Consider the following 27,470-nt stretch of genomic DNA (forward strand, 5'->3'; position numbering starts at 1 on the left):
TGCAGCACATTTTAACCTCCAGTATTTGTCTCTCCGTTTGTTGTACCCAAAAATGCAACACTTCAACATTTTAATATTTGTATTAGTTTTGGTTGGATAGATACTTTTAGAAGAAAATTTAAGTTCGTAAAATTTTATGGGATACAAAGTAATTTTAAAAGAAGAATAATCATATTAAAAATAAATATAGAAAAATTATTACCTGATGTAGATTTAAATATCTTCCTCTTTTCTTTTAAAAAACAAAACAAAAATATGGAATTGATGTCTTTCATGTATTTACCAAAAACTTTTTATTTTATAAAAATCATTACTTTAAGAGTAGTATTATCTTTTTATATAAAAAATACATGATGCTTCAACTTCAATCCTCATGTTTATAAACTCAACTAATTTCAACTAGTTTTAAACCAATTTGAATATTTTGATTAGTATCAAGACCAAACAAACCACTGCTTTTCGATCTAATAGGTCAATTCAATTTTTTATTTCAATGGTCACATTCACTGGAGCTTCGGCTCGGTGCTGCCAGATGTCTTCCAACTAAATAATAGGCAATGATTCTCGTCAGCGGCCAACAAATCTGCCACCTCACCTGACCATCGGCCTGCCTAATCGTGCTTTCATATGCCCATATCCCATCAGACGAAAATAGAGGGACTATAAATAGGCCATTCAAAAATTTCAGAATTTAACACACAATAATAACATCATCTTCCTTCCAGCACTGCAAATGAAACAAAAACCTGAAGTTTTATAGTCTGGAAAACAAGAATCTTGAGAACCCTTGGCTTCACTCAATCCATCCTTCCCTTCAAGATTCTTTCCTTTACTTCTGTTGGTGTGCTGCAAATTTGCAGACATCAATATATTAGGTTAAATTTTCTAGACAATCTTTGTATTTTAGTTAAATTTGCAATTTGGTCCTACTATAAAACCAAGTAACTTCATCTTTGAATGTTTGATATTGGTTAGACCTACCCTAGGGCCGAGCTACCTGCTCAAGTCCAAAGGGTCACCCAATATTTGTAAAGGTTTGGAAAAATTAGAAAAAAAGGGACTTAAACGGGCTCGAGTTTAACCATTTACAAATATGAGCTAATTGGGACAAAGTTTGATGCCTATATTTCAGACTGAGCAGAGGGCCTAGCAGATATTTATGCTGCTGGTACCATGCATACGCTTAGCCCAACCCGTGTACATCACTAATACTGGTGCAGACAAGTAAAATTGATAACTGTGTTAACGAAAAACCATTTAAATGCTATTGTACACTTCTGACCTCTGACAAAACTTATGCTCTTGATATAAAGAAATTCTTTTACCGCTTTAATTCTATCTACAATTCTAGATTATCATAATTTAGAATTTGATGTATTTAACAGTTTTCTATTAATAGTGTTAATCAATTTTACTTACTTTCTTCAATATCAAGTGTATAAAGATTAAATCACTCGATTCTATGTTACTGCCTAGATACTTTAACCCTGAAATTGCATTCTCTATAAGAGAAAGGCAAGAATTTCGATGGTTTTAATCAAGATCCACTTCGGCAAACCTATAACAAGTATCACCCTAGGGGAAAAAATGCTAAGATATTATACAAGGAAATCGTTCAGAAATGCTTACACGACATAGACATGTCCTCCCCAACCACTAAGACAGTCACGATCTACTGATGAAAGGAGAGCTTGCGAAACCGTTTCAAACAATTCCTCGGGTTCCTTTATAAGAAGAAAACATTTGAGTCAATAAAGCATGAATAATTTAGTAGGTAACAAAACACTTTTAACAATGACCAAATAATCTACTCCAAAAGAAAGCACCGTGTCTAAGCTTTTAGGTTACATGCACAAAAGGAACGGATTTTATGCTTCTTAAAAAGGATTCAAATCGACTGTGATTGTTTTTTGATTTGAGCATAGTAAAATAAATGAAATGACCAACCATGTCCTCCTTGAACATTGACTCACAGGCACCGTAAAGAGACTCAGAGGCAGTGCCAGCCACAACAAAATCTTTTGCAAGCTCCCTGCATTTAGAAGATAGCAAACATAACAACTGAAATATGAAAAATAATTCAACCCACATGATTCAAAACAATCTTGCCAGTCAATAATCCAACTCATTGGTGCCAAAATAAACATTAAATCAAAGAGAGTTAATTACATGATAAAGCTCATATGGTTACGCTAACATGCATGTATAAATCAAATCTCAGAGAGAGATGACAAGAGATGACACATGACAAATTATCCTATGATCATCCAGAAATCCCTTAGATTTTGAAGAATAATGTCGGAGGTTGTCCTTTTAAAATTTAATGCATCAAAAGGAAATTGCAAAGATTGATCTTAATGCTATGCATGTCCTAAACTTAATACTAAGAAATAACTCAGATAATTCTTCTGCTTGGTAAGTTATTGGAATTAAGTAATGGTAGCTGCACCTGTCCAATTTGGAAATTGGAAGTAACCAATTTGAAAGTTAGAAAAGAGAAGAGGGTAATAGCTATCTACAAACGTATGGTCGTCTGAATCAAAACCCTGTTGCTATTCCATTTTAAAGTGCCACTGACTACAAACTTCTTTAGATTTTCTTTTAATGCAATCAGTATGGATATATACATTTCAGGTTTCCTTGAAAAGTGAAAAGCAAAGAAACATGAAGAATATTTTCAAATTTAAGCTTCATTTGTCTTGAAAGCATTAACATCAACACACACACACACACAAGTTTTATAGAAGAAAATTAATTATATAGAGGTGGTGGCTAGGGGAAGGTTTTTCCCAGTTTATCATGTGTGGCAGGAGAAGGCAAGTAAAGAATGTGTATAGGTTTTGCCCTTGCCCTTATTTTGTTAACAAGCTGCAATTATGATTGAGACCCCACACCCCTAGTTTGCCAGGCATCAAGGATCATTTGTAATGAGTTGTATGCAACAGAGTTGGAAGAATAATGGGAGTCTTTTATTGATCGGTTTCAGAGTTACTGGTTTTGAGCAATAGAATATTTTTTTACTAAAAAGTGCTCAGATTTCTGCTTCAGGGATAATAGGGGTGTTTTTTTATTTATTAAACAGTGTTCAAATTTATGATTTTCTCTTTTAGATGTCACAGGCCACCTGGCAATCTGTTATCATGGAGTAAAAGTTCTTCTTTCTTTGACTTCTGATTAAGATATTAAATAAAGTTTTCATTTCCATAGAGGAACTTTCAACAGCAAAGCTTGTCTCTACCAAAGGAAAGTTGCAAGCAGTTATTTTACAAGACAAAGTCTCTTGTTCGTTAAATACTACAGGTAAAACAAATATGAATGTTCCAAGCAACTAAGACAACTTTATTTCAAAAATTACAAGGGAATGAAATCAACTTACTTTGCTCCAATGGAATCCATGGTGCAAATGAAAGGCTTGTCTTCATCTCCCAATCCGGCAATTACTGGTTGGCAAAAGTATGGACCAAACCTATGGGGAAAAATGTCATAAAACTTATCTCTTGCACGCATAAAAAGGACACCCTTTTCAATTGCAATTCCTACTTCAAATCTAACACTTCCAACTTATTCCTTTCAAGGTTGACATACCATAAAGTAAGGGCTTGAAATTGTTAGGAAAAGATGAAATCCATCTTTTAGATTTCAAGGCTAGAAAAGAAATTATGAAAAGAGAAAGTCAATATTATCTTTGATGCTCATTGCTCAGTTTCTTCTCAAAAGCTAAGTAGGTTATTTCCCTTCAAGGACATATGTAAGGTTTTTCACATGACATGTGCTCCATAAACTTTTCCTCCCCTGAGCTCCATTTCTTTTAAAAGAAATACGTTTACTTTTAGCCATTTAAGTAGTATTATTCAAAAGCATTGTTGCTCCAACTCTTTAATTTTTTTGAAGCACTCATGTCTAACACTCAAGTCCAAAATATATCCAGATGAGTACGGGATATGATCCTCCAATACATGGAAAAACTAAGAAAAAAAATTAAACATACATATGCTGAACACATATCTAGACGCGAGACTTAAAGCCAGTCTTAGTAACACAATTCGAAAGTACTATACATAAAAAACAGATATAATTTACCATTTCTCAACTACTCTTATCTTATAGACCCATTATCCTTAAGAAATCAATTCTCTCCTAGTATTTTTTCTAATTAATTTGAATGTCCAACTAATCAAGAGTTAATATTTTGCAGTATAAACCAAAACTAAATCTACACATTTCTTCCATCAATTGAACAAAGCCAAAGATAAGTAAGTGAGGATTTTAAACAAACCTTTTCTCGTAAAGAAGAGCAGAAACATGGTTAGCAAAAGTTTCAGGTTTCATGTCCCTCTCTTCTCTTAGCTGATACAACTTATGCCGAAAGACAAGCCTTTGATGCCTTGAATTTTAAAAAAAAAACAAAGAAGATAATTATTTATTAAGTGAAAAACCAAAATCATAAAAGGCAACAAATAAGGGGAAAAAAAGGGTACAATGTTTGAGCATCGGTGGCAAGGCCAGAGAGACCGAGAAAGACACGATCGTGGATTTTAGAAATCCTTTGGAAATCAGTGGCGATTGTTTGGAGTTGAACTCCGAGTCTACGATCGCTAGCGATGGCGAAGCAGTTCTTGCCTACCATGGCTACCAGAGCACTCCCATTGTACTCGAAGATCTGCATCATCATCGACCAAAAAAGAAAGAAACTCTGTTATTAAGCTTCGAAGAATTAGGGTTAAAAAATAAAAAATAAAAGCGACATACCGACATTGGAAATTTTAGGGTTTTCGGTGTTGATTGCACAAGAAACTGATTTGATTTTAATAAATTGAGATTTTAAATGACGAAGAAGAAAGAACCGAAGAAGAAGAGTCTAGGATGGATTGGAGGACAGTCCGCTATTCTCAAAGCTCCAAGTTTTGACCCGGTATGTCCGGTTAGGATTCAGTTGAGTTGTTCATGGCCGGGTCCGTTCCGGTCCGATTTGACGGGTCTATATATAATATTAGGGTAAATTATAACTAAACTCACTAAATCATTAGTAAGTTTATATTTTTGTCATTTAACTTGGGAAGTTATAAAATAGTCATTAAGGTATTTGAAAGTTTTTATTAAGTCACTAAACTATTTAAAATTTTTTTTTTAAGTCACTAAACTATTTGAAAGTTTTTTTAAAGTCACTAGACGATTAAGTTTTTTTTTTAAGTTCGATTAATGAGCTCTAAGTGACTATTCAACAATCGGTACAGTAGATCAGCATTCATCAATAAGTAGAAGAACATAGCTCTAAGTGACTAGTCGACAATTAGTACAGTAGATCAGTATTCATCGAAAAGAAGAAGAACATACCTTAGATTCAAGTTGATCTGACGGCCAATGATGAAGATTGGAAAATAAAATTGTTTGGACTTTGGTTTGCTTATTTGTGATGTTCAAAGCTATGTCATAATAAAAAAAAATGAATTGTAGAAGAGAATGAGAATAAGAACTTTCGATTAGTGCAAACAGTGAGAATAAAGAAGGTCATACAATAGTGATTTTAACAGTTCAGTGACTTAAATGAAAATTTTTTAATAGTTCAATGATTATTTTATATTTTTTTGAAATTTAATGACCAAAATATAAACTTACTAATACTTTAACCTTGAGTGGAGTTTACCCATAATATCAATACCCTTTATATTTGTCCAAGTTACCTAAAATTTTACTACTTTTACTCATATTTGTAAATGATTAACCAAAAGCGGTTTTAAAATCCTCCATGTTATCTTTTAAAATATAATTTTTAATTTAATATTTTAGATGGTTCTTCTTTTATTAAAATTTTAAATTTAGACAACTTGATAAATTTTCTAATCTTTATATAATATTCTATTTAATTTTATGTGATATAAATTATATCAAATATAAAAACAAAATAAAAATATAAAAGAATAAAACATGTCGGCTAAACCCAAGATTTAAATCAAGTTCAGACTCAATTCATATTTTAAATAGGTCTAACTTTTTTTAAGTCTATTATTTTGATTTCGTACTTTTGTCTAAAACCTCACTATTTTGTCCATATTCAACTCATAAACAAATCTAGAATTTAGTTGATTCGATTGGATCTTATATATCAATGCTTGAATAAATCCAACATAATTTAAACTTAGTTAAATTAATTTAACCAAAATTTAGTTTTTCTCTAGGGTTGAATTGATTTTTTTTTTAAATTTCAGGTCTTTTAAAGATTTGTTTATAAAATTAATAATAAAATTGGGTCCATGTATTTGATTTTATATTTACGTAATTAATGGGATAATTTAATTAGTTTGGTTGTTTATTTTTAAAAATTGGAATTTTTATTGAAAAAATTAATTGGATTGTTTTCTATTCAACTATTTAATTTTGTATTTTGATTTAACTAATTAATTGGGTTGAGTTTTCTATATTCAAGTAATATAAAGGTAATTGAGTAATTAATTTGATTGGTTTTATTGGTATCAATCAGCAATCTCAATAGCAACATCAAAGCCCGAAAAAATGTTAAAAGATTAAAATGATGTCAAAGTTGTCGTAGGAATAATGTCAATTTTATATATAAACAGAGCATGAATTTAATGTAATTATATGCATTAAATTTGAATTGTGATTTATATGTAATGTAATTATATATATTAAATTTAAATTATTATTTATATATATGCATAAAATTTTGATCTTAAATTTTATTTAATTATATTTATTTAAATAAATAAAAGAGTATATTTATTTTCATATTGAATTAATATAATTATTTGTGTATTAAATATATCAACATAAAATTGTACTAATTTGATAATATTATCGTAATTTACAAAATTGAATCAAATCAAAATTTTTTATATGAAATCGTACAAAATTAAAATTTATGTATAACATTATATATTAGATCAAAATTATATTTTTAATATTTAAATTCCTTACTTTTTTTTTTTTGAACAAATACAAAATTCATTTCATTTCGTAAAAAGAAAAAAAGAAAAAAGAAAAAGAAAAGGTTCAAATCTGAACCACTAGAACATCTTAGCGGAAAATAGGAGGAAAGAAGACAACAAAACATCACCAAAGGCTAAAAGACGAGTATCCATTAATCCTTTTGGAAATGAGATTGAGATGCAAAGAGGAAATCAAATCATACGGAGAGAAAATGAACCATTTATATAGAGGAGACGTATAAGTACGTATGATCCCATATACCATATTGGTCTCCCAATTTCATTAAGTAATGGCCCCGAAAAGCATTTGGTGAAGATATGATTAAGTACATGTACAAAAAGCCGAAATATCAAGGGACTCAGTAGAAACAAAGCCCTGACGTACTTAGAAAATCAAGTCCCATGAGACTAGAGGCCACATCCTTCCATGTCAAAAGACAGAAAGGATTATTATTGCGACCATACCTTATCCTACTTAAAAAATGTTCAGAATCTAGCATACAAAAACAAAGCCCAAGAGAAAAGCGGGATCGGTGACCAACGTCCAACGGCCAAACAAGTGATCACCCTAACAACAACTAAAAAACTACAGAAACTAAAATAACAAAACTTGCTCGAGATCTCCTATCGGAGATTCAAGTAGGTCACTGATAATGTAGAAATGGTTAAGGGGGTGGCCCACTGGAGGTGTTACCAACATTGAAATGCAGCAATGTGGGACCATCTATGCAAAGTTAATTGTTGATCTCTCTCCTACCTTAAAGAAGCATGGAGAAGAAAGATGGCGGTGGGTTGCGGGAAGGGGGCAGCTCTTATCCAAAACTAAGCCGGCTGATAAAATGGAAGCAATGCATGGGACCAAAACAAGCTAGCCAAATATACAGAGATAGAGAGGAGAGAGAGATCTCTCTAACGCCTAACACCATGGTCAAGGAAACCAACGGAGTTGGCCGCTATAGGCTAATTAATTATAATTTAATGATTCCTAATTTTTTAATTCTATGCACATATATATATATATATATATATATAAATAAAATCATAAATACTCAAGAAGATATTTATTTAAAATCATAAATAAACAAATATAAATCTTTAAAATAAAACTGTAAGTAATTTAATAACATATATTATTTGGGAAAAAAAAAAGGTTTACCTGCGGATCGCTCAAGAGTATTCCTTATTATTATTTGGCGCAGTTTGTTATTGTTGAATAAAAATAAAAAATATTTGGCGCAGTGAGTCACTTACTGTTTTCCCTTCCCTTTCCCTCTTCCTGAAATTCCCCTTTTCTCATCCTTTCCGACAATTAGACCCCACAAATTCTCCGCAATTTTCTCTCTCTCTAAATTCCCTCTTTCCCAAATTCAAATCCAATGCCAGCTTCTTCTCCTTCAGGCAATCTCTCTTCTTCAACTTTTCATTTCAATTTCTCCTTAATAAAAAAATCCCCCTTTTTTCTGTTATTTATATTTAATTAATTCTTTAATTTTCCATTTCAACAGATGGTCGAGGTCGGTGGAAGCGGCGGAAGCGAGACCGGAGGCCCAAGCATCTCCAGGAAGATAACGATGTCCCGGAGGAAGATGTAGAAGAGGAAGATAACAACAACGAGGACATCGATAACCACCGCGATAACAATTCCGGGGACGATGCCGGAGGGGGATTTAGGGATCCGTCTTTGGCGGGGTCCAGCGAGTGTGAGGTTCTGGCTGATGGTGGAGTTCGCATCTCGGAGTTCCCCCCCGTGGTCAAGCGGGCTGTGAACCGTCCTCACGGTTCTGTGATGGCGATCGTGGCGGCTGAGCGGGCCGGTTTGGTTGGGGATAGCAAGGACCACCAGCAGGTGGCTCTGGCGGTTTTGGAGAACGTTTCGTACGGGCAGTTACAGGCGGTTTCGACTGAAGCTCCCATTGTTGAACCGGAGAAGTATGTGATTACACCTCCTCCGATAATGGAGGGGCGTGGCGTTGTTAAGAGGTTTGGGAGTAGGGTTCATGTCCTGCCAATGCATTCAGGTTCAGTTTTTCTCTTTCTTTTATATCTCTATGCATTAATTTTTTACCTGGTTTCAATTCCTAGTCTGATTAGAGCGAAATAGAAACAACAATCCGTAGATGACTCTTGAGTCTCAAAGAACAGCTTTTGTTTTAATTTTCATGTGCTTTTGATGAAAGATATAACTAGATCATACTTATTTATGTTAATTTTGACTAAAGTTATCTTTAGATATTTCTGTGATGTTTTCTTAAAATTTGAACTTCTTCTTTCCATTGTGCTTAGTGTTACATGAAAATGGTCTCTTTAAACACTTTTGCTATTAGTAGGATTGAATTGCTTGAAAAGTATATACTTTAGTACCTTTCTTTATAGGACTGGGGAACTTTATACTAATCTTTGTTTTATTTGATTTTAATTTGACTCTCTAAGAAGTCTTGTTTTAGTTATTCAATCTAAATTAAAACAGAAGTTCAGCAATTTACACTTGGTTTGTTCTATTTACTTGATATGAGTTTGATGTTCTGTCTGTTGCTTAAAGAGTATGAGCAAGATATTACCACACATTTATTTTTTGTAAAGCAGTGGCCTTATCTTGCACCCTCTCTCACTTTCCCTTTCCCTCCCCCCTCTCTCTTTCTGCACTTATCTGTCTTCTTAGTTGTGTATTAATATTTGGTTATGTTTGTGGGATTCCCTTTCAAGCAGAGTGGTTCTCGCCAGCCTCCGTGCATCGACTAGAAAGACAAGTTGTGCCACATTTTTTCTCTGGAAAATCACCTGAACATATGCCGGAAAAATATATGGAATGTAGAAACCACATTGTTGCCAAGTATATGGATAATCCATTGAAGAGAATTACAGTTTCTGATTGCCAGGGATTGATAGATGGAATTAGTAATGAGGATTTAACTCGAATTGTTCGGTTTCTTGATCACTGGGGAATCATCAATTATTGTGCAGCTGCACCAAGTCATGAGCCTTGGAGTGCTGGGTCCTACTTAAGGGAGGAGCCAAATGGCGATGTTCATGTGCCATCGGCTGCATTAAAGTCTATTGATAGCTTGATCAAATTCGACAAGCCAAAATGTAGGCTCAAGGCAGCTGATGTTTATTCATCATTGCCATGTCATGCTGATATCTCTGACTTGGACAATAGAATACGAGAGTGCCTAGATGAAAACAATTGCACTTCATGTTCTCAGCCCGTTGCCACTTCATATTATCAGTCACAAAAGGAGGTATGTGATTTTATAGCCCTGTTTGTCTTTATTTATTTCATGCTATGTCTTAATATCCTCATTCTTCCCATTGTTCATCCAATGAATATCTTGCTGTATGTGTACAATTTTTTCCTTAAAAATTTAGTGAACTACTTAAAACAAGCCATTTAAGATAAAAAAAAGAAAAACGAGGCATGTTTGATATGGAACAGAATCAGAATTAGCATCTATGAGTGAATAGGCTCCTGGTATTTTATTACTGGCCTTCTTCTGGGGTTTGGGGAAAGTAATTAATCCCCTTTTTAATGTTCTTAGAGAAAACCCCTTTGGTTTAGGATTTTGGGAGGCTTCTATATATGATCATGTTGACTGCCTAGCTCACACCAACCTCTGAGGTTGGGTTCAAATGTTGTTTTCTTGGTTCCTCATCCTACAGTATATATATTAAAATCAGCAGCACATGCAAATAATGCCTTCAATTTTAATTGGATAATAAAACATTAACACTGGAATTTTCTATTGGAGGTTGCAATAGTTGGGGCGGGGGTGTTGATATCATCTGTAGATGCAGTTCCATATGTTACAAGTGCTGGGGCTTTTTTTGTATTTGCATTTTCCAAAAGTTTTCCCTATATCCTCAACAGAAAGGAACTAGGTATTTTAAACGACTATTGCTGAGAGTATATTTCTTGTGTCCTGTGAGAATACTAGGTACTTTTTTTTTTTTTAATTTTGGTTGTCAAGAAAGGAACAACAAACTATTTCTATCCTCTTTTATAGAGAAGAAATTTTTTGCTAAAGCTTGCACTTGTAAGTTGTAACTATGAACCAGTAGATGTGGTTTAGAAAGCTGAGTTAGTGCTCACTTGATTTGATTTGGTGTGGTCTGGTTTCTGAGCATCAATTTACTCGTTCAGTGTGTGGTTTAGGTTTCTTTGGGGTGTATTTTGGATATGCAATCTAATGATGCAATAAGGGATAATGAAAGACATTAAATCATGCAAATCTGTTATGTAATATCTTCTAAATACTTGCTTAAAAGTATTTAGAAGATGGAATCGTGAGGTGAACATTTGTTTTATTCCAGTATAAAAGGATAAATTTGATAAGTACTTGTAGTGGAGCTGAGTCTAAAGTGCTGTTTGTGGACTCAAGTCAAGTTTGTAGATAAACATAGATTGACAGGAGAATTTGTAAACTTTTAGATTTACCTAAATCTTGATCTTAATTGTGCACATTTGTTTCTATTATTGGCTACTTGACAGGTTGATGTACTGCTGTGCTCTGATTGCTTCCATGATGGGAGATTTGTTTCTGGTCATTCAAGCATAGATTTTGTTAGAGTAGATTCAACAAAAGATTATGGGGACCTAGATGGAGATAGTTGGAGCAACCAGGAAACTTTACTGTTGCTTGAGGCAATGGAAATTTACAATGAGAACTGGAATGAAATAGCTGAGCATGTGGGCACTAAGTCAAAAGCACAATGCATACTTCATTTTGTACGTCTACCCATGGAGGATGGCCTATTGCAAAATTTGGAAGTTCCGAGCATGCCCAAGTCAACAATTGTTGCAAACGGAGACAACCAAAGATTACACTCAAACATGAATGGGAGTCTACCAGGTTTTTTTTATACTTAGGTTCTACTCGCCATGGAGATTAAGATGTTATGCATGTTAACGTTTTATCTAATTTTTGCATGCTTTTCAGGGCCCAGCCTTCAAGATGCGGATTATCAAAGCAAGGTTCCTTTTGAGAATTCTGGGAATCCAGTTATGGCTATGGTATGTTACTGCATTTTTCAGACACCTCATTACTCTTTTAACACTTTATTAGTCATTTAAGATTTAGGATTGTGATATTTCACTGTGGAGTATGAACTTTGAGTCATTTATTCTTTAAATTCCTCAATTTTAAGTTAGTTAAATGATGTCATTTTCATGTAATTTGCTGGTATTGTAGTAACCACCTTTGGCACACAAAAATGGGGAAGCTTAAAATACTTCTAATGTTGGAATTACCTTTTATCTTTTTGGTCAAACAAATAGTGTTCTTTTGGCCTCATATCAAAGTCACTATTAAGGTTTATTCCTTTCCTCCTATTGGCAGTTTGGATGAGAAAAAGTGTAAATGGATCCAAAAGATTTTAAGCAGTTTGTGAGTGTTGATTTGCTTTTTAAGAATGTCACAAACTAGGCTCCTATTAGCATTGAAATTTTCATTTCATTGATAATGAGTTTGTGATGAAAATTGCAAAGGTGGATCCAAATTGGCATCTTTGTTGTTGAAAATTGCTTCTTAAAAATGCAAGAGCTGAACTTTTACCCCAAGAGATTGTGATAAAATTGTACTCAAAGATGGATCTCATGGTATTGCTAATTTTTACCCATACATGGGTCTAACTAGTTTACAATATTCTAGGTTGCTTTTCTGGCCTCTGCTATTGGACCAAGAGTTGCTGCTGCCTGTGCCCATGCATCCTTGGCAGCATTGGCTGAAGATGTAGATAAGGAAGGTTCGGGACATGGTAATAGGTTAGTGGCATATTCTCATGATTCCAAAAATCTTCAATGCTATTATGAGGTTCTTCTCTGATGATATGAATTTTGAGCATACAATGTCTTCCATCCAAGTCATGAAGTTTTGTGGATTGAATATTTGAACATTTCTTTGCTTTGATTGGATTAAACCAATATAAAGTTTTTTCATCAAAATTCTTCCTGTTAAATTGCTTATTAATATCCATTTGAACTGTGAAGGATGAATATGGAGAGTGTACATAGTAGAGAAGGTGGTTTACATGGTTCCGTTCATCAAAAAGGTAGTCCATAAGTTTAACTTGCACTATTTTCACTACATTTTAGTTCCCTTTTTTCTCTCCCATATTAGTTTTTTTTTATTTGTAATTCATTTTGCATAAAAACTCCAGAGAACTCAGCAATACATTCATTTGGTCAAAATGAGGCAGAGGGTCATCCACTATCTGCTGAAAAAGTTAAAGCTGCTGCCAAAGCTGGCCTTGCAGCTGCAGCTATGAAGGCAAAACTGTTTGCGGACCATGAGGAACGAGAAATTCAAAGGTTATCAGCCAATATCATAAATCATCAGGTATTTTTCTTGTCGTTTTCACGTGTATACCTGGTAATGATGTGGAACTTTATTTGACTGATAAGAGAGTTGACTTCCGTTAAAGACTTGAAACCAGGACAAAAGAGGACTTGTCCTGTTGCATTTACTGCACACCTTTGTTATTTAGCCTAGAAAATGGAACCAAAAAAAGGAAAAAAGAAGGGCAAAGTTGCATGCCTTTGATTTTGAAATTACATAAATTTGTACTTGGAGATGTCTTAAATTTGAAAGATACATTGAGAAGTTCTACGCTGTTGAGATCTGTTTCTAGGCTAGGGTTTCTATATTTTTCTTGATCCAAGTTGAATTTTTCTTTAGTACTTGATTCACATATCTATTACTGCCATGGATACTGGCTATGTTAATGCAACTCTCCTTGAAATACCTGTGTTTAGACCTGTTCCACACATATTCATGGTTATGGGGGCATGATCCTTCATTTATATAGGAACCACAAAAAGAATTATCATATACCCATTCCAGGTACATACCTCATCTCAAACTCATCCTTGAATCCAATGCTAGTCCAAGTAGCATATGATACTGGAATCCCGGGCCCTGGCTGGGATATTGATAATTTTGTGAAGTGTGTGTTTTCTGTTCATGTATTCTTTTGAAAACCAGAGGCTACTTAATAGTATCAAAACTTTATAGGATTACCGCTGCTGTTTTAGCATCTCCCATAAGTTATCTTAGAATTATGTTTAAGGTTTCTTCCTCATTTACTTCCTCGGATTGTGGTGGATGTAAAGAAGATGCAACAATTAGATATTTGGAGTGTCCATAGAGATTTCATTTTCTCATAACTTCCAAAACATTCTATTCTTAGTTTTAACTTGTATTATAAATTGTAGATAAACTTGTTTTCAATCTGTATCGCAGTTGAAGAGATTGGAGCTGAAGCTTAAGCAGTTTGCAGAAGTTGAAACGTTACTCATGAAAGAATGTGAACAAGTGGAAAAAACAAGGCAAAGGTTTGCTGCTGAGAGGGCTCGAATTGTATCTCAATTTGGAACCACCGGAGTCGCTTCACAAATGAGTGTACCTGTGATTTCTTCTCCCATGGTTAATAACATTGGCAACAACAGGCAACAGGTAATGTCAGGCTCACCTTCAACGCCAAGCAATTCTGGATATGTTAACAACCAACCAGTACATCCCCATATGCCATTCATGCAACGCCAACCAATGTTTCCTATGGGTCCGAGGATGCCCCATACAGCCATGCAAGCATCCACATCAGCTCCTCCTAATGTCATGTTCAACTCCCCAGGGAATGCACAACCAACTCTTAACCATCCACTAATGAGGTCGGTTTCCGGGACTGGATCTGGTCTAGGTTGAAATGAAAGAGTCAACAATAAATTTTGGATTTTATTGATGGAATTCATTGGTGGTGTTGATTTTCTGCGCTTCGGAGACAACCAGTAGCTTGGACGAACAGTTGAAGCATCTTCAGCTTCAAAATATAGAAGTAACTTGAAGCAATTTTTAGGGTTTGTAACATCATACAATTAATGTAGTTTGGGGTTTAATTATGAAATATTGAGACTAATTACCAAAATTAATTTTGTATAAATAAATTATCTAAAAATTTTAGAGCATCCCAATCGAATGAAAACTAATGCGCGTCTATTCTAGCTAATTTTACTATTCCTGTAAAATAGAAAATTTTGAACAGTAATGCAGTGAAGTGGGCTCCTTTATATGGGGACTGCAGTTGCTTTTTTCTTTTTCATGTGAGTTTATATTGTTGAAGTCTCAAAGAAAATGGTCTTGAATTCTGTCAGTTGATAATTTTGAAAAGTTTCCTCAATGTGGGTGTGGTTTAACTTTGATGCAGATCAAAGTAATGGATTATAGTTATTTGGAAAATCGTTAATTTGTTTTATAGTAGAATTAAATCTTTAACCATTTTTTCATGTATTTAGAAAATCCATGGAGCGCCACTGTGAATTCCTAAAGAATTAGATGATCATGATTTTAGACTTTGCTACAAAAAGCAATGACATGAAATCCCTGCAACTCCAATGGAGAATACCTTATTAGAGCAAAACATCTAAACCCGGTTCATTCTTGTTATCTTAAAAAACAATCCCAAATCATGCAATGAACTCAAATGGTCAGAAAAGCTCAATGCATATGGCATCCAATGTGAGAAGCCAAGGACCCTTTCCGACAAGTTGGATATATTCTTCCCTTCTCAATAAGCATATCCATTCTTGTCATCTAAAAACCATCCCAAGTCATGCAGATAACTTCAAATCTAACCAAAACATGTTTGGGAGAGATTAAAGGGTCCAAAAAGCTCTCTGGGTATGGCAGACAATGTAAAGTTGTAACAGAGTCCTCAACAAAATATCATCAAACATTCTTCCCTTAGAGAGCTTATCCATTCCTGTCATCTCAAAAACCATCCCAAGTCACCCAAAATAACTAAAATTTAAGCAAAACAAGTTCGTGGGACAAAAAGATAAAAAACGCTCAATGGTTATGGCATTCACTGTAACTTCGTATTACATATTTCCCCAACCCAATATCATCAAACATTCAAACTCTTCTTCTACATACATATACTAAAATTTCATCCAATATCAATGAACAACAATATCATTTGATCAGAAATGACTACGATTTCATTGAACAATCTTTATGAGCAGCTGTATTAACCTGTTTAGAGAGGTAAGCTTCATAGATTTCCACTACAAGCCGAGGATCCTTTTCCACAAGTTCAATATATTCTTCCCTTTTAGTTAGCTTATCCATGTTGTCTGTTATCAAACACAAAGCCGCATCGAGAACGAGTTTGGCGTTGTGCTGGTGAGCAAAGGCATAGCTCATGAGTGAATTATCACAGTTCAATTTCGATACCAAGAACTTCTCACAATACCCTTTGAGATGCTTCACTTGGTATTTTTCAGCTAAGACCAGAAGATCACAAGCCATTTGTTCATCCAAGCATGCCTCTGCAGTGTACAAATAGTTTACAAAAGCACGAAGAGCATCGTATGATACATCACTTACTTTGATTGTTCCACTTCTGCTTTCTTCCATTTCATTCTCCAGCATTGCTTTGAATACGGGTGATCGATTCACCTGGTTTCACCATCAAAATGTTTATAAATTATGAACATTATAAATAACTTGCTTGGTAACATAATTTCTAAATTGGGTTTTAAAGCAGATTCCGATTTTAGCGATTTTCCTCTTCATATTTGATAAGAAATTAAAGAATCCAAACAAATAGGAAGTACCAAAACGGCTTTATTGGCGGGTACGGGCACAGGGGGAAACCCAGGAGACCCATCATCGGAAGCGATCAAAACGACATCGGAGAAGAAGGGACCGGGAGTGATGGTGGAGCCACGGTGGGCGTGATCAAGCGGAGACCAAAAGCGTAAAAAGGCGACTTTGGCTTTGAGATCTTCGATCTCTCGCTTCAACTCTTCCTCAGTCTCGCTTGCTTCCTCGTAGCACTCCTTGCAAGTGCCGGCATCGCGTGATCCGTACTCTTCCTTGCACGATATGCACTTCATGGTCTCGGCGTCTGTATCGCTCTCCGTATCGGACTCCGATCGGATTACCTGGTTGCATCGGTGTCTTCGCATTTTTTGGTTTCGGCTTTGGCAACTAGCACTATAGCCAAGTAGTCTGTTCTTTTTCCTTTTTAACAGTTATACACGTAAAAGTAAAAATTTATTGAAGCCCAATTGAAGTAATGACTAGTTATTGCCGCTATCGTTACTCATGGCTTGACTTCTACTTGTACTTGTTTCTCGCTTTGTTCCATCAACTATACTTAAATTTTGTTGTTTAAAATATTGATCCTTCCTTTTTTTTTTTTAGCTCTGTTAAAGAAGTTTTGCTTCTAATATCTCTCCTTCAAGAATACCAATATCAGTCTTAAAATTTTAATCCCTTCGATTGCATTTTAAGATTACAAACAATTATTGATTTCCTCCCTGAGCTGTCCTTTTATAATACAAAACACCACTTTCCAATTACTAGCTTCACTTCCTCTAGATTGGGACGTAAGCTTCAGCCTCCTTGACCCTCTTTCTTCATTCCCACTTGAGGTTACATTTGGCGGTATATATCAATGGCTCTGTGTATATAGTATAGCATCCGCTTGATTTGTTCTAGCGTACGAATTGAGTTTCAACATTCCTTCTGAAAAAAACCACCACATTCCTTGCCTTCCATGTTCCCCACAGAATGCACATGAAAATTGAGTAAAAACCTATTGCTTCCTTCTACTCCATATCATCTCCATTCAACCATTGAAAAACCCTTCCCTAATTTAGTTCAACAAGACATGTTGGATTCAAACAAAGTGCCAACTTCCAAACTAGATGGCCCGCGCAAACTCACAATGGACAAAGAGGTGTTCCACCATGTTGTCATATGAAATATTCAACTTCATCATGTCGCTCTCACACTTCCTAAGCCTGTCTCCCTTGGATACCTCGAGAGCCACTCAAAATCTTTTGTCAATCCCATTGGCATCCAAAACATTGGTCTCTAGAGTCTTTTCCATTTCTTCATCAATTCAGTCCGAAATTTCCTCCATAAGAGAAGTTCATAAAGCCTCCTTGTCCTTTCTAAACTTCTAGGTTGCACCCCCACACCTATGTAACTTTTATCCTCTTTTATTTTTATTACCGATTCCGTTTGTCACCTACTTCCACCAAGATTTTGGCGATATGGAACAAGTTGAAAAGCTATAAGAAACGAGACTATCATTGGTAGAGCTCCTTTGGGTTAAGTTGATCAAGGCAGGTTTCTCACCAACGATTAGTTTCTGTGCCACTTGTGATCTGCTTAGAAAGCACCTTTTGTTTCTCATTAGATGCATCCATTAGGTTCTGCACCTCATTGTTAAGCTGGATTACCTTATTGATTCTTATAATATGGTGAGACTCAATAAGAGTGTTAGTGTTGTCAATCACAGGTATATTCCTGTTCAAAAAGCTGTTAGCAATGCATTTGATAATGGGGTGACCAAATAAAAAGGGTTTACCAATGGGTGAGAAGATAATAAAAAAAATCTCACTACCACATAAAGTGTAGAGCTCGCATATTGTTTTGTAGATTCATGATTAGCGTTTTGAGAATGTGATCAATTGAGCTTCCTCATTTTCAATAATTTTAATGTAACATCTCAAAATTTTAGATGCAGTAAATGATATTTTACCGGAAATGTATAAGAATAATTATCAAGAAAATGGATTGCTATTATTGGAATAAGTATATTGGAGGTGGATTAGATATTTAGAGAGAAAGTATGAATAATGAAAATTTAAGTAAGAAACAAATTGAAATTTTGAGAAAGTTGGAAGACTAAACGTGCAAATTTATCATTTAGGGAAGAAGGTGAAAGTGAATAAATATTCTTTTATGAATGTGGTATGAATATGTATTGATATGTGGAAATAAAAATTGAGAGATTAAATTGAATAAAATAAAAATATAAGAACTAAAGTGTAATTTTCTTTTGCCCCACCAATCATATTTTGACACAATTAGTCCTTAATCATTACTCTTTCCATAATTATTTATTTCATAAAGTTACCGTATTGTCCTTCAACTTTTTCTAATAATACCACTTATGAGTCATATTTTCTTTTGGTAAATTTTTACCTCTAGTCCCTCCTCTTTTTTCCTTTAATTCATTTTAATCATTTCAACTCTTAATTTCTTACTTTGGCCCCAATAATTTTCACTCCCTTGTAATCTAGTTAATACTCAGGATTTATTTTTCTCAATATACAAGTCTTTCCAAATGCCTTTAGTATCTGTCTTCACCATCTACTAACACTGATGATTTTCAAATTATGACATTTTTAAATTATAATTTATTCACTATTGATTTGACATAATTTCTAATTCATGAAATTTCGAGGATGTTACAATTACATATTTATATTTTACATAAATTCTGTAACAACCCGAAAATTAGTGGTGTAAAAAAAAATACAATTTCGGGACTCTGTTTTCGTAAATCAAGCCCCATAAATATTATTATTTTATAAGTGAATTAAATTTTGGATTGGTAATTTGGCGAATTAGTTATTAATTAAGGTTTTGAGACTAAATCATAAAAAGTTTAAATATTATAGAATTCTAATTTATAAAAGGCTTGAGGACCCCAAGGTTTATTAAACCATTCTTATTTAGTTGGTGGGTTTTAATTATGATGGAGGGTTGGCAAGTGTAAATTTTTTAATAAAATTAATGTATAAAAAGAAAACATAAAAGTAAAAGAAAAGGAAGATATTTTTTTTTTTTTTTCAATTCTCTCTTTGGCCGAATGTTCAAGAGGAGGAGGTTTCAAACGTTTCAATTTTAACCCGTCGATTGGTAAGCTATTTCAAGTCTGTTTTCTTTAAATTTATATTTTTAGGATAGTGAAAGCTTAATTTAACTAGCTTGTGTAATATTTTCCAAAATTGCTAAAATTTTTAAAATTTCCATTTTTAATTTCTTGAAGTTTTTTATGTTAAATTATTAGATTTTGAGCTTAGATATGAAAATGATTAATTGTAAAGTTTACATGTTAGTTTTGTAACATAAGGATTAAAATGAATTATTTGTAGCACTGTTATGAGACTTTGATAAAAATAGATAGTATAGGGTTTATAAAGGATGATATTGAAATAGGATTGCAAAATGAAGCTCAAATTTGAAAGATATGGTTATTTTTGTTTTAGGGACTAAATTGAATAAAATGTAAAAGTTTAATGGACATTTGAAAAATAAAATTGAACTAATACATGTTTATAATAGGATGATATGAGATGTTTGGAATTGATAATGTGAACTCAGTTATTCTATAGATCAAGAATAGAACCAAATCGAGGCTAGTCGTGGAAAAGCAAAAGTTGTTGAACAGTCCTTAAAAGCTCGTTTGGTTACTATTTCTATGAACTTACTAAGTTAATTCATGTTATGTTTTTATTTCTATAAATTGAATAATTATATTTGTTATATATTTATTTTGTTATGCAAGGTATGATATCGTGGAAATTGAAAATAATTATTTGAGATTAATTGTATTTTGTTAAGCTTGTGGAAAATGTTATGTTTAAGATTAATTATCAAACTAGAGGACTAATTTGAACAATAATGAAAATTTGTGTAACTTAGTGATTATATGTATTGGCATTAAATTTGATTGGAATGTATTATATTATATAATGAAATGAGATGAACTTACTCAAATCATGGAAGAGCAAATTGTTTAACTAAACACTCTATGGACAACAGTGGTATTACAACTTTGAAAATTTACCAAAAATTGTAGGAATCAAGTTAGAGGTTTGAATCTAACATTAAATTAAAGCTTATTAAGTCTAGTTTTGCACAAAAGCAAGGGTGAAAGCAATGGAATTGTATATTATGAGATATAATATTTTTATGAGGCAATGTCAGAATGATTTCGGGTTCAATTATTCTAATTTTGTAAAATCATTATAAATTGTACAAAATAATTTAGGTGATGAAATTTATATGGCTAAAATATTAATGAGCCTATTTCCAAAGGAAACAAAGAACAACATAATCTGAGACTTGTACCGAAAGATATTTATTTTTTAGTGAAGAAGAATAGAAGTTACCTAGAAGCAGAACATGAGAGATTTTAAAAAAAAATTGGTATTAATTTACCTAGAAATAAATTCTGAAATTTTATGGTAAAAATTTTATTGAATTTAGTTTCAAAAACAAAAGGCGGATCTTAATTTCAAATTCTGTAGGTCTGGATATAAATAATTTAGGGATTGCTACTCAAGAAGACAGTTTTATTAAAAGTATATGTATAAATGGTGAAAGGATAATTCATGTTACGTAAAGATGTGTCATACTAAGGCTAGAGATTCTTGTATAAATGCTTGTAAATAAACGAAGTGGAATGGAGAGGAGGATGAGGAAAAATAATAGAAGAGTTATAAAATGAATTAACAGTTGATTATGACTGATCAAATCATATTGGTGTAAATTTAATTGATTAATCAGATAGATGATTAAATTGATAAAAGTGAAAATCTTAAAACTAAATGAAATGGTGAAATTGGTTTGGAATTGAAATAGTATGCTATGTTATGTATGAAATGATATTATGAGTGATAAATTGATGATATTGAGATCGATAGAGTGAGAATTGAATTTATAAGGGAATTGGATAAATGATTACCCTATTAATTGCTCGGGTGGTGTTATTTCAACTATATGTTGATTAGCGCTGTGTGCAAACTAATTACTTCGGACGTTCCAATGAGGCACCGGGTGTCAAATGGTTACTTCGACTATGTGTCGATGAGTGCCGGGCACAATATTTACTTCAGTCATGCCGATGAGTGCTAGGCACAATCTATTTTCTTCAGAAATTATCTAATGAGGCACTGGGTGCCAAATTGGGGTGTTGGTTGGATTTGTGTATCTGTTTGTGTCCAAGTCAAGTTAAGGATTTAATATGTAAAAATCTATAATTATAATGAAAAGAATTGTTAATGTGAAAGAAATTTATAAATTGGATTAATAAGTCTGAAAGATTGGTTTGAAATTGTGACGAATTCAACGATTCAATTTGGGAAATAACATGTTAATATGATATATTTCTAACTATTTATTTGTTCATATTTAAAATGATGCATAAGAGACATTTATAATGAGATATTGTGTGTTGACGATTAATTGAATGTGAATATATATTGGATTGAACTATAATGAAATCGTTATCATGTGATAAGAACAGTGTACAGGGTACAAGTATGCAAATATGATCAAATACATGATATGATATGTGGAAATATGAATAGTCTATCGAGTGTGATACTATAATTGGAATTAGAAACTTAACAATGTAATGAAATAGATTGATAATAAATATGATAATGAACTGAGTTATGTGAAATTGGTATGAGTTAGTGACTTGATACAAGATATCAAAATGAAATAGTATAATGCTATGGAATCAATTGTGTGTATATATATAAACGAATCATGATAAAGGAAATACATGAACTTCTGTGTGAATAAATTGGAAACGAGCTTTGGGGGAGGTTGAAATGAATATGAATGAGTCAACCGAATCTAGAAAGAGACTTAAATGGTTTATTTTTGTGGAATGAACATGGAATTGATTGTTATAATGTTAGTGATATAAGTGTTCGATTCATGATTGGTATTGAGTTTTAAAAAGGCTTTATAATAGGTGTCGGTATGTAAATGAAAGTGATCACTTCTATTGCAATGCTAAATGAATTGGTTTGACACTTGATATGAATGACATACTCGTTGGATATTACAATTTTTTAACTTGTAATTTTGTTATTTAAATCATAAAAATACTATTGAGTTCCATTACTTAACATATGGTTTGTTTTTTGTGCGTAGGTTAGGTATAATTCAATATATTTGAACTACGACTTCAACATCTAGTCAACAATCCTGAACTTATCAATGTTTTTATATTCCATCTTTATTCTAACTTGGCATGTACCTAATTAAGTCTAATTTGGTTTGTTCTTAAGCGAATGCTCCTATTGAATTTGGTATCATATGATGGATGTTTGGTTTATGTTCAACCTCGAATTAATTCTTGGAGCTTTTGTGAACGTGTATAACTCCCATAAATGGTTGATTATTGTAATTAATGTTTGTTTGATTGAATTAAATCTTACAATGGCTTAAAGATGAAATAAGTTGATCGTAGTCGCTCCGACGACGAATGTGACATCCTATTACTCGGACTTAGCGGTCGAGTCGGGTGTAGGATGTTACAAATTCTAATTAATTTGTGAATTTCTTTTCTTTGATTTTTGTAAATTAAGTGCACAAATATTTTATTTTAATTTATTTTGACTTATATGTGCTTTGATGCAAACATTGTAGTCTTTCATGTGTAACAAAATTAAGTAGAGAAGCAAAATTATTACCCAAATGTTAGTACAATGTGATATGTTTGCAGACAATGTGCTATCCAATATATTTTTCTTTTATACTTTATGTGTTTCATATTATTGTTAAAATACCAATCAAAGTGCAAAATTCACCTTTTTTTTGTTTATAGATTCTTAATTGACATTTCGAGAATGTGATCAACCGATCATCTTCATTATCAATCATTTTAATCTTAATCTATGGTACTATGGAGAATGTGTTTCAAAAAATTAATAATAGTTTGATGTTTAACCATCGATGATTTACTTAAATTTATTTTATTACGCATGAAAGATTGCAATGTTCACATCAAACCACATGTAAGTGAAAATAAAATAAAATAGTTGTGCATTTAAATTGTGAAACTCGAAAAAAAATCACAAATTAATTAGAATTTATGTAAAATATCAATTTACAATGTGCTCCAAAACTTGAAACATGGGCCGAATAATCTCATTTCAAATGTAACTCTAGATTTAATACTCACCTTTTGATTTTAGACTTAACACAATTGGAAGAAAGACTTTTGAGCTCAAATTTAACCTCTCTTTTTTTGCATTCAAATTTAATTCAAAATATGAAAAAAAAAAGAAAAGGAAAGTATAAATTAGTGTATGGCTGGATAAAAAATGATGTAACTATTTACTAGAAAAGGAATATTCTATTTTCCTAGTAATAAAATTTCTATTTTCCTAGTAATAAAATTCAAAGTATGGAACAAAGAACAATAAAAGAAAAGTATGAATTAATTTATAGCTGGATAAACAATGGTGTAACCATTTTCTAAAAAAGGCTATTTTGTTTTCTTCCAAAATATGGAAAAAAAAACAATAAAAGGGAAGTATAAATTAGTTTCTAGCTCGATAAAAAATGGTCTAACCATTTTCTAAAAAAAATTATTTTCCTAGATGATAATAATTTTATTATTTCTCCTTATTAGGATATTTTCATCATTAACATGTAAATCAATTTTGAGCACATTTTCAATGTAACGTTTTAGGCACTAATATGAAATATTGTGGATTGGTTTTCTTAATTTATTACAAAACTTTGTGTAAAAAATATAATAGCAATCATCAGATTACCTTTTAAATTGTATTTTCTAGGAAAGAGATAAAATGCAATTTAAAATATAATATAACGATTGTTATAATAATTTTATAGAAATATTTGAGGAATTATAAAGAAATTTGGTTTTCTTTTCTTGAGAAAGAATAAATTAGTTTTATTTTATTACATGCAAATGAAAAAATATTACAAATTTTGTCTTGATTTAATAAAATACACTCGTCAAAACTTAATTGGTCCATTGAAATTCTTAAAAAGCTGCTTACATCTCTCTTTATCCATAAATATCAGGTTAGGTTTAAAAATAATATAATTTTCTTATAAACTATTAGTTTTACATAATTTTTAAATTTAATTTTGGACACTTATGATAATTCAAAGTACTTATACATATTTGTAAACATGAAATTCATGTTTTCATTAACACATTGCAAGTGTAAATTCTCCTATATATTAATCACCAATTTATTGAAAGTAAATATTAGTGTATATTGTTATTAGGTTAGGTTTTAAAGTACTTTTATTAATAATCAATTTATTGAAAGTAAATATATGAATTGATACTATTGGTGTTCATGTACAAGAACCGAAATGGAAATACGGCTAGCCCTTGAGTAGTCAAGGAAAGTTTAACTTGTTTAGAACTGTTGGTGACCATGGCTGTATCTAGGAGTAGGGGCATCCTCACCAGGACCTATTGGAGCAACCATTGAAGAAGCGATTGCAATTTTCTTGCTCTGAGAGATACAGGTTGAGAAGTTTCGAGAAATGAGAGTATCGTTCGTAAAGCTCCCTTGGGTTAAGTTGATCAATGGGAGTTTCCCACCAACAATTAGAATCTGTCCCACTTGTGATCTGTTGAGCAAGCACATTTTGTGTCTCATTGGATGCATCCATTTGGCTCTGCACCTCATTGTAAAGTTGCATTAGCTTATTGATTCTTACCATATGGTGAGCCTTAATAAGAGCGTGAGTGTTGTCAATCACAGGTATGTTTTCGTTCAAAAAGCGGTTAGTAATGGATTCAATAGAGGGGTGAGCAAATGTAAAAGGTTTTCCTGAGGGTGAAAAGATGATAAAAAAAATCTCATTACCGCATAAAGTGGAGAACTCACCTGTTTTTTTTATAGATTCCTAATCTACATTTTGAAAATGTGATCAATCGATCGTCCTCATTTTCAATCATTTTAATCTCAATCTTTTGTTTTCCCCTAGTTTTCTTTCTAGTGTTTGCCATTGTCAAAAGATGAGAGGACAAAAGAAACAAGTAACAAGGTTACAAAGGAATGCTCTATTAAACTTTTGGGATATTATGGAATGAAAATCTTATTGAATGGGATGCATATATATATATATAGGGATAGAAACTCAAGAATTGAAGGCCCAAACTAATGAAATTAGGCCTTTAAGTTATCTCCTTTCACTCTAAATTCTTACATTGGTATGTGTAACACAAATTATCTGTCATTTTCCAAAATTGTGTTTAGTTAGGTTATGGTACTATAGAAAATGTGTTTCAACAAGTTGATAATAGTCTGATGTTTAACTATCGATGATCTACTTAAACTTATTTTATTACGCATAAAAGATTGCAATGTTCATATCAAATCACATATAAGTGAAAAAAAAATAGCACTAAAAAAATCACAATTTAATTAGAATTTATTTAAAATATCAATTTGTAATGGGCTCCAAAATTTGAAACATGCGCCAAATAATTCCATTTCAAATGTTAGTCTAGAATTAATACTCACCTTCTAATTTTAAACTTTAACCCAATTGAAAGAAAGACTTTTGAGCTAAAATTTGAATTTTTTGTTAATTCGACTTCAATTCAAAATATGGAAAAAAGAACAATAAAAGGAAATTATAATTAGTGTATGGCTGGAAAAAAATGATGTAATAATTTTCTAAAATAGGGATATTTTATTTACCTAATATGATAGTAATAAAATCCAAAATATGGATTCTACCAAAATAAAATTCAAAATATGGGAAAAGGAACAATAAAAGAGAAGTATAAATTAGTTTATCGCTGGATAAAAAATGGTAACCATCTAAAAAAACGATATTTAATTTTCCTAATAATAGTAATTTTATTAGTTCTCTTTATTTGGATATTCTCAACATTACAATGTAAATCAATTTTGAGCACATTTTTAATGTAATGTTTTGGGCACTAATATGAATTATCATGGATTAGCTTTTTTTATTTATCTATTGCAAAATTTTGTGTAAAAATATCATAGTAATCATTGTATTATATTTTAAATCGCATTTTCTAATAAAGAGATAAAAATATAATTTAAAATATAATACAAACTGTTATAATAATTTTATCGAAATATTTGAGGAATTATAAAGAAAACAGTTTCTTTTTCTTAAGAGAGAATAAATTAGTTAACCTTAGAACTCAATTTTGTCTTAATTTAATAAAATATACTTGGCAAAGCTTAGTCCATTAAAATTCTTAAAAAGTTGTTTGCGTCTCCCTTTATCAATAAATATCGGGTTAAGTTTTAATATATGATTTCCTTATAAAATATTGGTGTTTAGATAATTTTCAAATTTAATTTTTGAATACGTATGATAATTCAAAGTACTTATACTTGTAAACATGAAATTCATATTCTCATTAACACATTGAGTGTATATAATTAAATTTTGTTTTAATTAACTTACACGTAATATACAAGCATTTTATTTTTGTAATGTATATAATAAATAAAATTTAAATCTCTAAATTCATGTTCTCAATAAGATAACATTGTGGATTTAATTCTTCTATTTTCTTAATGTTTCATAAAAAATATAATAATATTATATTTTAAATACATTAAAATATAACACCCTTTTTCCAACCTAATTGTCGGATTCAAGTTACAGGATGTCACATCTATATTTTTTTATTGTTTGATTATATATCCATATGAAACATGTATTTTCATGTTGTGATATTTTTATTGATTAATGTGTAATATGAAAACCTTTTAACAGTAAACTAAAAATAAAAAGACATGTAAAATTATATTTGTAGCAATAAAAGTAGTAGAAATGGGATGATGCAAGGATACTTTTATTAATCACCAATTTATTGAAAGTAAATATATTGATTGATATTATTGGTGTACATGTACAAGAACTTAAATGGAAATATCGCTAGCCC

At 32.0% G+C, this 27,470-nt stretch overlaps 3 protein-coding genes across 6 annotated transcripts; 1 reads left to right on the forward strand and 2 right to left on the reverse strand.

Moving 5' to 3' along the window:
• Positions 1 to 376: 376 nt before the first annotated feature.
• On the reverse strand, positions 377 to 4,999 carry LOC108450024 (proteasome subunit beta type-3-A). Of its 4 annotated transcripts, XR_001866192.2 has the most exons (8): positions 4,750 to 4,986; positions 4,479 to 4,660; positions 4,277 to 4,384; positions 3,377 to 3,466; positions 1,948 to 2,032; positions 1,630 to 1,724; positions 747 to 846; positions 377 to 660 (listed from the first exon to the last, which is right to left on the reverse strand). XR_001866192.2 is itself a non-coding variant. In XM_017747450.2 (7 exons), the coding sequence occupies exons 1-7, from the start codon at positions 4,753 to 4,755 to the stop codon at positions 798 to 800; spliced, it is 615 nt and encodes a 204-aa protein (XP_017602939.1). In that variant the 5' UTR covers positions 4,756 to 4,999; the 3' UTR covers positions 377 to 797. The 4 variants fall into 4 exon arrangements, 3 of the variants coding, with proteins under 3 accessions (XP_017602939.1, XP_017602941.1, XP_017602940.1); XM_017747450.2 differs by having other exon boundaries at positions 377 to 846; positions 4,750 to 4,999; XM_017747452.2 differs by having other exon boundaries at positions 377 to 846; positions 4,754 to 4,986.
• Positions 5,000 to 8,060: 3,061 nt separating this feature from the next.
• Positions 8,061 to 14,942, forward strand: LOC108453543 (SWI/SNF complex subunit SWI3C-like). The gene is made up of 9 exons (XM_017751698.2): positions 8,061 to 8,342; positions 8,450 to 8,962; positions 9,651 to 10,183; positions 11,431 to 11,791; positions 11,879 to 11,952; positions 12,590 to 12,702; positions 12,928 to 12,989; positions 13,098 to 13,276; positions 14,180 to 14,942. Exons 1-9 carry the CDS (start codon positions 8,321 to 8,323, stop codon positions 14,639 to 14,641), a joined length of 2,319 nt encoding a protein of 772 aa, XP_017607187.1. The 5' UTR covers positions 8,061 to 8,320; the 3' UTR covers positions 14,642 to 14,942.
• Positions 14,943 to 15,771: 829 nt separating this feature from the next.
• LOC108451840 (BTB/POZ domain-containing protein At4g08455-like) lies at positions 15,772 to 17,193 on the reverse strand. The gene is made up of 2 exons (XM_017749529.2): positions 16,552 to 17,193; positions 15,772 to 16,393 (listed from the first exon to the last, which is right to left on the reverse strand). The coding sequence occupies exons 1-2, from the start codon at positions 16,903 to 16,905 to the stop codon at positions 15,926 to 15,928; spliced, it is 822 nt and encodes a 273-aa protein (XP_017605018.1). The 5' UTR covers positions 16,906 to 17,193; the 3' UTR covers positions 15,772 to 15,925.
• Between the last annotated feature and the right edge of the window lie 10,277 nt (positions 17,194 to 27,470).

Source organism: Gossypium arboreum, chromosome 5 (assembly GCF_025698485.1).
Source record: "Gossypium arboreum isolate Shixiya-1 chromosome 5, ASM2569848v2, whole genome shotgun sequence".
NCBI classification, from domain to species: Eukaryota; Viridiplantae; Streptophyta; class Magnoliopsida; order Malvales; family Malvaceae; genus Gossypium; species Gossypium arboreum.

What these genes read in the sequence shown, in the direction of transcription:
- LOC108453543 (XM_017751698.2), top strand. Translation starts at nt 8,321, where the DNA reads ATGCCAGCTTCTTCTCCTTCAG. An exon ending in GCCAGCTTCTTCTCCTTCAG is followed by an intron (nt 8,343 to 8,449) that starts GCAATCTCTCTT and finishes CCATTTCAACAG; the next exon opens with ATGGTCGAGGTCGGTGGAAG. An exon ending in CATGAATGGGAGTCTACCAG is followed by an intron (nt 11,792 to 11,878) that starts GTTTTTTTTATA and finishes CATGCTTTTCAG; the next exon opens with GGCCCAGCCTTCAAGATGCG.
- LOC108451840 (XM_017749529.2), bottom strand. Translation starts at nt 16,905, where the DNA reads ATGCGAAGACACCGATGCAACCAGGTAATCCGATCGGAGTCCGATACG. An exon ending in CCGCCAATAAAGCCGTTTTG is followed by an intron (nt 16,394 to 16,551) that starts GTACTTCCTATT and finishes TGGTGAAACCAG; the next exon opens with GTGAATCGATCACCCGTATT.
- LOC108450024 (XM_017747450.2), bottom strand. An exon ending in GCCACCGATGCTCAAACATT is followed by an intron (nt 4,385 to 4,478) that starts GTACCCTTTTTT and finishes TTAAAATTCAAG; the next exon opens with GCATCAAAGGCTTGTCTTTC. An exon ending in CAATGTTCAAGGAGGACATG is followed by an intron (nt 1,725 to 1,947) that starts GTTGGTCATTTC and finishes CTTCTTATAAAG; the next exon opens with GAACCCGAGGAATTGTTTGA.